The following is a 10,771-nucleotide window of genomic DNA, read 5'->3' as shown; positions in this document are numbered from 1 at the left end:
TTCCTTCACGACGTGCTATAACTTGCCTTACCCTCAACCTAATATTTACAACCATTCCATGCCTCTAACTTGCTCCTTAATCAACCTAATTATACACACACAATATGCCATCGTCACAGTGTTTCCCCGACAATGCCGCCATGCTTGTCTTGTCCTTCAATTTTAACCAAAGAATCTCAAACCCCCCCCCAAAGTCTCTTAAAATGGCAGATTTTGCCGTCATTTTGTTCATTAATCCAATCATGGACCCCGTTTCTAGTTCATCTTCGTCAACAGCAACCCTAGGACCAAACATATCACATCCCCGATTCAAACCGACTCGACCCAGCGTCGAACGAATAGCTCGAGCACTCCGTCACCCGCTCTTCCTCCTCCACAGATCCGATTCCGACTTCTTCGTCTTAGGTGCCACGGGAAACGTTTACACGATGACGTTAACTTCGACCCCTTCGTGCACGTGTCCCGACCGTACGACCCCGTGTAAACACATCCTATTCGTTTTGATCCGGGCATTGGGTGTCTCTCGATGACACATGTCTCCGGAGGCGGACTCTGAGGTCGTGTCGACTGAGCCACCTTCTCCGGACGCCTACGTCGCCGGAAGCATTAGCGGGGGCCAGCCTACGCGAGAGGTTCCACCAGCTTTTCTCTGAGAAGAAGAAGCATGGCGGGTCGGGGGATGTTAAGGAGATCGAAGAAGGAACAGTGTGTCCCATCTGCTTGGAGGAAATGGAGAAAGGAGACAAGGCGGCGGCTTGTTCCACCTGTCGGAACCTGATTCACGAAGAATGCTTGATGAGGTGGAAGAGGAGCCGTGGGAGGAGGTCGGGTAATTGTGTGATTTGCCGTGCAAGGTGGAGTAGTGATCAAGAGAAGTATATGAATTTGGCTGCTTATATTGGTCGGGACGAGGCTGAAGGCGGCGGCGGCGGCGGCGGCGGCAGCCTATGTACGGGATGATTTGTTTTACGTTTAGCTTTAGGATAGAAGGAATGTCAACTATGAATTGTATGCTTTTTAACGATTAATTGTGTATTTGCAATATTCTTAAAAATTCTTAATGGATAATTCATTTAGTATTAAAGTAGTTTGCTAATTGTTTCATTGTTTGAAATATAATAAAAAATTGACTTACATATTTTATATTCAAATTCAAATTGATCTTATATAATTAGATCATTGAACTTGACCTAAACTTGATTATTTGAACTGATTTATCTAATTCATATTCGATATTAACCCAAACATAATTAAATTTGATCCGAAACTCAAACCATACCTGATTTATATTTAACTGACATAATATAAGTCTATATCCAATTTGACCCGAATCGAAATCAATCGGAACCGAAATTAACCCGAACCATAATCTAACTTATGACATGGATATAATTTTGAAATTTACTCTTCGGTATTTTCTGCGTAACCACACACATGTCAAATTTAATCCAAACCCTAATGCTCTGAGACTCGCACACTCACTCACTGATTTACTGGCGAAAAGAGATTCCCGGCGTCCGTCAGACTCCGGCAGCGGTTCTTTAGTTCCGATTTTCCCAATTCACAGGTTCGGCTGGTATCCCCTCCACCATGGCCTGGAAGTCTCCAATCTCTAGACTCTCCATCTCATGGTCACGCGGCACGCCCTTCGGGTCTCGGTTTTCGCCGCTCCTTCCCCATTGAAGCCGATGCAGGTGGAAAAATAGTAGAAGTGATGCTCGGTGGCTGAGGATCGCCTACGGTTCGGTCTCTCCTTTTGCTCTACTCCAAAGCAGAAAAAACGCCGTCTCCAGCTTGTCGAAAATGTCCATGAATTCTTCACCTTACGGTGCTGACTGGTAATGGTTTTCAGATTTTCATTTTTATTTAAAATATGCTTGGAGTTTATTTTCTTTTGTTCTGGAAATATTGAATTTGTTGTGTTCAGGTGGGATTACATAATGGAGTACAGAAAAGACATAAATTCCTTTCTTGGTAGTCAGAAATCGGATTCAGTTCCGTTATTGACGACCCGAAGTCAGTCATAGTGGTAATTTCTCTTTTTTTTTTTTTTTTGTGCCGGACATTTTGCTCTGCTTGGTATGAAGAATGGAAAGGAGGGAGAAGGAGAATGTGTTAATCTAATAGTTAAGCTGGAAGGTTTTAATCTAGGAACTTTTGTTTAATTTCAAGTTACCCTTTTTTCCCCCTCTCAGAAAGGAGAGGAACCACTAGTTTAAAGGCTGCGTGGGAGCTATTGGAAATATTTTATGCTGAAAAAGCAATCTCAGTCATGGTTACCTGAACGCCTTGTTTGATTGGTTAGCTGTAAATTCCTACCTTTTTTTCACCATATCCATTAAGTTTACATTGTGTTGGTTTTAAAGTTTTTGTTTACTAATAAGCAATTTGTTTCTTGGCAGGACTACGATAGCCTTTTCTCGGGAACATACCAACAGTGCTCACAAAGCTTGTTGATTTTCAAGAAGAACTTGTAAACTTGCAGGTCCTGAAATAATTAACCTTATTTTCCTTATGAAGTTAACTTCTTTAGATGGTACTAACGCAGTCTAGAGTTTAGGCTGTCACTTGTGAGTTGTTTGACTGATTTGTAATCTTCTATATTCATCTAAGATGGTGTTATTTAATCATTTTATTTATTAGGTTGTGGAGAATAATCCCAAATACTGGGAAGTTATGTCATCAGCACTTGCTGTGGGTTGGCTAGATATTGTGGTATGTGTCTAACAGTATTACTGTGGTTTTATATGTTAATAAATTATGAAAGCATGTTAGGTTCCTTTTTAGTGGTATGTTATGATTGGATGCAGTTTTATATTTTCATAGCAGGTTAAAATGTTGCGCTTGCATGGATCTTATCAATTAGAACAACTCAGCAATCGCGAGGTTGGTACTAGATAGATTGTTATGCATTGCATCCAAAAGTAGCTCTTTTTACTTTAGGTTCATCAAACCATTTTAGTAATTAAGAGTTCGTGCAAGTCTTTGTTCAGTTATTTGACCAAATGCGTTATAACTTGGAAACAGTTGCTGTTATACTAGTTCTGTTTTTGGTTGTTTCAACAAAGTAGTTCCCTATCTTCTTTGCATTTCCAGTTCCACGCGTCACGCATTTTACCCACTCACTTTTCTGAAGGTGTTCTGTGCATGTTACTGAGACCAGTATTTTTGCTATAAGAATGAAATCTATGTATTTGATGCCTCTTTTTCATGTCAACAGACAGAGAATGGTCTAGTAGAGGCATTTGCTGTTCTCATTTAAAAGGCCACGTATGCGTTTGACCAAGAAGCTTGCCTTTCTCTTTTGGAAATTGTGTTTCCCCACCTGTTGAAAAATTTTGTGGTAATGTGATGATTGAATTTGTTAGCATCAGTTTAAGGATTCTCGGTGTCCATGTTTAGATTGCTGGAGTACACTACTGGAAGCATGGCCGGAAAGGTTCAGGATGTTTTGGCTTCAGCAAGCTCGGGATGAATATCGTCTTAATAGGATAGCTCAGTTGTTTGATTCAGTCGGAAAAGCAATCTCTGATGAGAGTTTCAAGGTAAATTGTATAAACGACCTCGAAAGCTTTCCTTTTCAAGAAAGATCTTTTATATTCAGAAATTATTTTTTACGGGATATTACTTGATCCACCCTCTATCTTCACAGCAATGGGAAGGGTTAATTCAGCTATTGGGGTCGGATTCTAAGACTGCTGGCAGACTAGATTTCCTACACAAGGATTTTCTGTCATCGTTTTCAGTTGAATTATCATGCTGCTAGAAAGCTACTGTGTTAATTTACCCTGAGTACTCGCTCTTAAGCCCGAACCCATAACCTTGGACATCACAGATATAGAGACTTCAAGAAATCGCTTCAGCATGTGTATGACGGGAAAACTACAGACACTGCTCGGCAGGCTGTGGAATCTCTTATATCGGTACATATTCTCGCCTATCTATTTTTTGTACTTCTTATCTTCATCAAGAGCAATGCATGGCTATGGAATCTCTTACATACAGCTTATGAAAAACCCTTCCACACCTCAACGCTTTTACCTGCCTCTTCTTTATGATTCGGTAAGCACCGATCTATCTCAATACAGATTGTCGCTTGCGGTGTTGAACTTTCATCACATCTGCTGCCATGCACGGCTTAACTGGCTACTGTCCTATTGGTTTTTGTTACTTTTGTAGTTGAAGCTGCTTAATTGGAAGGATCGTCCCGTGTTGAATGTGTCTCAGACAAATCTTCTATTAACCAAACTACAAGATTTGTCAATGGCGAGGCTCCTCATAGAATCCGAGTTACCACCCGAGGCCTTGAACTCAGTTAGACTAGCTCTTGCCACGAATCTCGGACACGCGATCCTAGAGGAATGAACCCTTTCATGTATGCAGCCTTTGCCAGAAAAAATATCGATGGAAACTCGTGATCGATCTTTGAACATTTAATCTATTTAAATAGTGATCTAATACAGATTAGCCTGACCCAAATCAATTCAATCCAATGCCTAGTTCTCGCCATTGCCCACAGTGATTGGAAAATGAAATGAGAAAGGTGCAAAAGAAATATGGGAAATGAGATGTCCTTATCTGTTCAAGTAAGTATACCGAGGGGCTAATTAAATTAAATTGTGTGTGATTCTTTGCAATCTTTTATAGATATCTGAACAAACTTGTCAGATTCTACCACTTGTAAAAAAAAACATGCGGCTCAGCAAATTCTTTCAAGAAAACACTGTTCTAAATTCCCTCAACAGGTACACTTCTGCTAAACAGCATGAGGAGCCTGTCTGATTTAATCGGAGAAATTCAATATCTTCTTATTGAAAGAGAGAAGTGGACATTCACGTGGGTCTAAGGCTGTATGTCTCCCTGTCCGACATATAGACAAAATAGGCAATCTGGTAGGCCGTAAAACTTGCTGACAACTCTTTATCATCGCAGCCTTTGGGTAAACTGTAAGTAAGTGATATACTCTCTTAAGTTTAAATTCGTTCTTCTTAACATAATATTTTATGTTCGCTCTTTTATGTATTGAATTCCGTAATTACGTTATCCAAGATGTGTGCTCCGATGGATGCAAGTTGACGCCTACCTTACTGACAAACAACTCTCAAATTCTCTCTTTAATATATGGGTAAACGATAGTCTCTTTTTACTTTTATCATCATTTTTAAATTTTATCTATCGAGTCACTAATTATTTAAATGTATTTAATTCAGTCATTTTCGTTAACATTTAACAGAAATAATGATGTGGATGTTAATAAAATTGGTAGAATTACACATTTAGTCACTCTTAGTTATATACTCTATCAATTTGGTCATAGTTTTAACATGTTAAAATAAATCTATTAAATTAAAATAAATCTATTAAAATTAAATCCTCCAATTAGATGGTGATGGTGGAAAGAAAATTTAGAACGCCGAAAATGAGGGGGCAATGAGATTCAATCCTGTGTTCAAGAGGTGTGAAGGATAAAGCTTAACCACTAGGGCAAAACTCATAGTTTGGTTTAAAATGGACTAAGGGTGGTATATATTTTGTATTTGAGTGTAATCTTAAATTCTTTTTTTGAATAAACCAAAAATATTTTTAACTTTACCTTAATTTTAAAAAGTATTTTTTAACTTTATCTTAACTTTAAAAATATTTTTTTAATTTTATCATGACTTTAAAAAATATTTTTGAACTTTAATTTTATCATAACTTTAAAAACTATATACCACTCTTAAGATAAAATTAAAAAAAAATTAAGATTATGCGAGGATACAAGATATATACCACTCTTAGGCCATTTTATACCAAGTCACTAACTTTACCCGGTGGTTAAGCTTTATCCTTCTCACCCAGTGAACACAGGATCCAATACTAAGGCACCCTTAAGCGTTCTCAATTTTCTTCCCACCATAGGGTAACCCTCTAATTGGTGGAAAATAAATCTATTAAATTAAATCCTCCAATTAGATGATAACACATGGCACTGTTTGATTCGATGGTTAAATTTATTTTAATATATTAAAACTATGACCAAATTAATAGAGTATATAACTAAGAGTGACTAAATGTGTAATTCTACCAATTTTATCAATTGCCACATCATCACTTCCGTCAAATGTTAACGACATGTGACTTAATTGAATGCATTTAAATAGTTAAATGACCCGATTGATAAAAATTCAAAAATGGTGGTCAAAAAGAAAAGGGGTTATTGTTAAGTGGTCCCCGATATAGTTAACCCTTAATATATTTTGATATGGTTGATAAAGCTCAATCCGATATGTATAACTCTAATTATTCGAGTTAAGTAACATCGGTGGTGAAAGCTTAATATGATTTTAGGGTAAACTATAATAAATATCGACAAACTTTTAACTCATATGGGTGGAATTAAGAATTATTAAATGGGGTCAGTATCTTTTTTAGATATAGTTTTTTTAACTAAAGGAACGTGATAGAAGTCAAATGTGTCTTTAGGGGCCCAATTGCAAACTTCTCGAAACCTTCGATACCGACAAAAACATTTAAAGATCATCTTTCCTTGACTTGAAATATTATTAAAATCATGGACATGTCCTAAGCCCAATTAATGGGAGACCCACCAACTTGCCATAGGACCCCTCTTGTAAGGTAAATTACATTGGATGTATCTAAATTTAGGATACTTTTATTTTGATCATTACTTTTTGGGTAAACTATGCATATATCCCTTATGTTTTCATAAACCCCTTTTGTTTAAGTCCCTAACAAGTCTGAGTGACTAAAATCGAATGGGAGTTAACGGCTGAGGGACTAAAATCGAATGGATTGATATTAAGGACCATTTCTCCTTAATGTTTAAATTGGTGACCAAAGTCAGTCACACCCCTAAACATAGGGGACTACTTACATAGTTTACCCTTACTTTTTAATATTTATATTGAAATAATTACATTTTAATTTCTTTTATTAAGGTCACTGTCGACAACTGAGTTCTCTTAATTTTTAAGACATTTTCATTCACTTACTGAACCTTTAAAATTTGCATTGGAGACTTTAAATTTTGGGTATAGTACACAAATGGTCCCCCTGACTATAGGATAGTGCTTTATTAAGCCATTCGACTATTAAAAGCTTCAAAATGATCATCTGATTATTTATTATGATCATAACTCATCATTTTCCTTTAAAAATGATGGTATTATGAGCTTAACGTTAACCTGCTAATTATAATATGATAAAATTTGATCATAGAATTTCAAACGACTATCATATCACTGTCATCATGTTAACATTCAACTTAAAAAACTATCAATTTTTTAATGGAAAAGGTCGAATTTAAAACATAATGAATAGTCGAGTTTAAAAAGTTTGTTTGTATTAGTGGTTTTATTAAAAAAAGGCTAATGAAATCCCAAGAGGATCTTGGTCGTGAGGTATTTTATAAATTTTGCCAAGAATTTAGAAATTTGTATATTAGAAGAAGCTTTTGTAAAGACCTACTATAAGCTAGTTTTTTATTTTTATTTTGATTCTCGAGGTTTCGTCTTGGTTAATTCGGACTGATCTGGGTCGCACACTTGGTTTTGGTAGATGAGTCTTCCAATGAGAATTTTCTACATTCACATGGATTCGAACTCGAGACCTACTTAAGCAGAATCAAGCTGCTTAACACTTGAATAAACCCTATTGGTTCTATAAGATAGTTATTTAATTATTATTATCTATTAAAAATTATTATGATTACTATCATATATAGTAACGTTATTTATTTAATAAGGTAGCCTAACCTACATGTCCTAATTAAATCATATCCCTAATTCTAATAAGATTTAGAGATACATATCCATTTGTATAAATAAATATTCTTAAACTTTTTCACTAATCAAGGATGGGTTCATTGTTCCTCCTAATTTTTTAGTATAATAGTATTTTACGTATTAATATATTGTTTTAATTTGAATTTGAATAAAATACAATTTTTTTGTTGTCCTCTTGGTTCTAAGGCTTCGCCTTGAGTCATCGACTAATCTAGACCGACCAGCGTTGCACATATGATTTTGGTGAGTGGATCCCCCAGCATGAATTTTCTACATACACAAGGACTCAAACTCGATACGTTACTTAAACAATATCAAACTACTTATCACTTGAACCAATCCATGATTAACCCCTTCCAATCATTAGTCCTAGTTCTATTCCCCTCTAAATCAATAATTTTAAAACCTCCGATTCAACAATTAACAAAAGTTGTGATATGATAAAAATATAATTTTAGAATCTCAAACGACTATCATATCTCAACATCATGCTAACGTCTACTTTAAACAACCTTATATTGTATTATATAAATTAATGAGAAAAAATAGACAAGATACAAATACAAGTGATCAATCATACAACTAACTCATGTTTTTTTTTTTTTGTAAAATTGTTCTGTCGTGTGAGTAAAATTTTAGTCGTCAGGTGGGGTAAAGGACAGGCAATGCAGTGGTTGAGGTGGAAACACGTCACATGAATGCTGATGCCGACAGTCAGTTCTCAAGAAAGGTCGAAGTGAGAAGAGACAAAGATGGTGACAGGAGAACTATTCCACCGCCGGCTGCCGGACATCTGGCCGCCCGTTTCTTTGCTGGCTGCAGTTGTAGAGTAACACTCAAGTAACTGATTTCCTTGGGGCAAATTCTGCAGACATTGTCTCAAAACATCATTCGTGTTTACAAAATATTATCTGGTAATTAGACAATGACCCTTGGTTGCATCATATTTTCAACACCCCTAATCATTGAAACCCTAGATATATAGGTTTAATAATTTTTTTAATGTCTAAATTATATCTTAAAATAAAACTTTGATGTTTAAAGAAATTTTTTTGCTAACAATTGGTGTATAATGTTTTTTTGGTTATATTTTTAGGTGTCTATAATTTTTTCCGTAACACTTTTTAAGTACTTACCGTTATATTTTTAAATTTTTTAATAATAAAATCATTATATTTTAAAAAATTAAAAAATTAAAAAAATCAAACCACTCATCACGCTCTGTCCCTCTCCCTCCCATCCCCCACCGTTGATGGCAATAGGTCATCACTGGTTGAGTTTTGTTAGAAGCATGAAGATGAATTCAACAATGACGACTGTGTAATGTACGAAAAACTATTTCAGTTAAAAATGTAGGAAAACAACAATGAAAAATCTAAAAATATGGTGATCCTTCACGTATTTTTCACGAAGATCGACATAGTTTCACAATGGATGTGGGACTGAGTTTTGGTTGCGACGACGATACAATTCTGATGGTATTAACAGTGATGGTCACATACCAACAATGGCTGATCGTGTTACATAATGGTTAGATAAAAGTCAAATTTAACGATCGTTACGATCAAAACACCCAGAAAACACTAGGCACCTATATTATTAGCAAATAAAATTTTACACACTAAATTATATTTTGAGGTATATTTTAGATACTAAAAATTATATTAAGCTATATATATATATTTGAATTTCAAGTGTTAAAATGGGAAGCATACATTAAATATTTGAGTTGGACGTAAAAATCATGCATTCTTTACCCACTTCAACGTCGGCATCTTAACTATTCAAAAGCCGTCCTTTTTTTCCGTATAATTTCCTTACAAATTTTGTGTATGAAACTGATTATGTGTGGCTCTGCAGCAGCGGCAAAAAGGTCTTCATTAATGGTTGATTCTTCTTCTTCACCAACTCTATGATTACCATAACGTTGAAATCAACAATGTAGACTAATATTTAATATACTGATAATTAACTTTATTTTATCTTAACGATAAAAGAAAATGTTATTCTTCTTAATATATATTTACGGTTTTGTTATTTGATGTATAAATTCCTACACAAAATTACATCAAATACAAACTTTAAATGTATATATGGATATATGTGTCTAATTAGAATTCATTTTTGGGCTGAGAACTACTTGTTTTTCGTTGTTTTTTTATTGGCAAAAAGGTAACTTGTGTCCCCTGTAATAGACCTAATTTATCACTTTTGCTCTTATCATATTTTCGCATCAATTTAGCCCTCGAAGTTGCTCAATTGCATCGTTTTATGCCATACTCCTAACTTAAAATCATAAATTATAAACCCTAAATCCTAAAATCATAACCCTATAACCTCTAAACACTAAAATAATAACATAAGGTTTATAATTTAGGGTTTTAAGTTAAGGGTAATATATATAATGATTCAATTAAACAACTCAGAGGGATAAATTGAGGAGAAATACGTTAGGGACGAAAATGATAAATTAAGTCTATTACAGGGGCAAAGGTACCCTTAAGCCTTTTTTATTAAAAAAGTAATTTTAAAAACAATGAAGAATGTTAACTTCCTAAAAAGACTACTTTTAAAGCCTTTTTCACTTAAGTTATTGTTTGTTTAAAAGCTCATTTTAGTCATTTTAGGATCATGTAGTTGCATATAGTTGCATTTGTGGTGGTTGTACTATTTTATTTCTCAATGGTGCTGTTTGAGGGAAAGGTGCAGTTTGTCTATGGTGTGCAGGGAATAGCAAGAAAAAGGATTCTTTGGGAAGTAATGCCGCATCATTACACGTTGCTAGAGCAGATTGAAATGCCTTGGCATTTCTGGCGCAGAAAAGGACAAAAAGATATTTCTGCATCAGGACAGCTGGCACTGGACAGCTGTCCCTGCACGTGAAGGACTACTGTAACCGCCTGCCAGAGCTACCAATGGACCACTGCCACTTGGAGGATAAGATTCATGCACAAAATGTGATTCTAGGGGTATGAGGGGTATTT

General features: G+C 35.4%; 1 protein-coding gene and 1 pseudogene across 1 annotated transcript; both read left to right on the top strand.

The window, feature by feature from the left end:
- Window positions 1-242: 242 nt before the first annotated feature.
- Window positions 243-989, top strand: LOC120192412 (mitogen-activated protein kinase kinase kinase 1-like). Its single transcript, XM_039195225.1, is given in 2 exon segments — window positions 243-523; window positions 525-989. Coding segments are annotated over 2 exon segments (717 nt in total). The 3' UTR covers window positions 961-989.
- A 393-nt stretch (window positions 990-1,382) lies between these two features.
- Window positions 1,383-4,591, top strand: LOC120180996 (annotated as a pseudogene).
- The last annotated feature ends 6,180 nt before the right edge of the window (window positions 4,592-10,771 follow it).

Source organism: Hibiscus syriacus, unplaced genomic scaffold (genome assembly GCF_006381635.1).
Source record: "Hibiscus syriacus cultivar Baekdansim isolate YM2019G1 unplaced genomic scaffold, ASM638163v2 tig00000340_pilon, whole genome shotgun sequence".
In the NCBI taxonomy this organism is placed as follows: domain Eukaryota; kingdom Viridiplantae; phylum Streptophyta; class Magnoliopsida; order Malvales; family Malvaceae; genus Hibiscus; species Hibiscus syriacus.
Note: the sequence above shows the minus strand (reverse complement) of the source record. Positions and strands in the feature narration are given on the sequence as shown.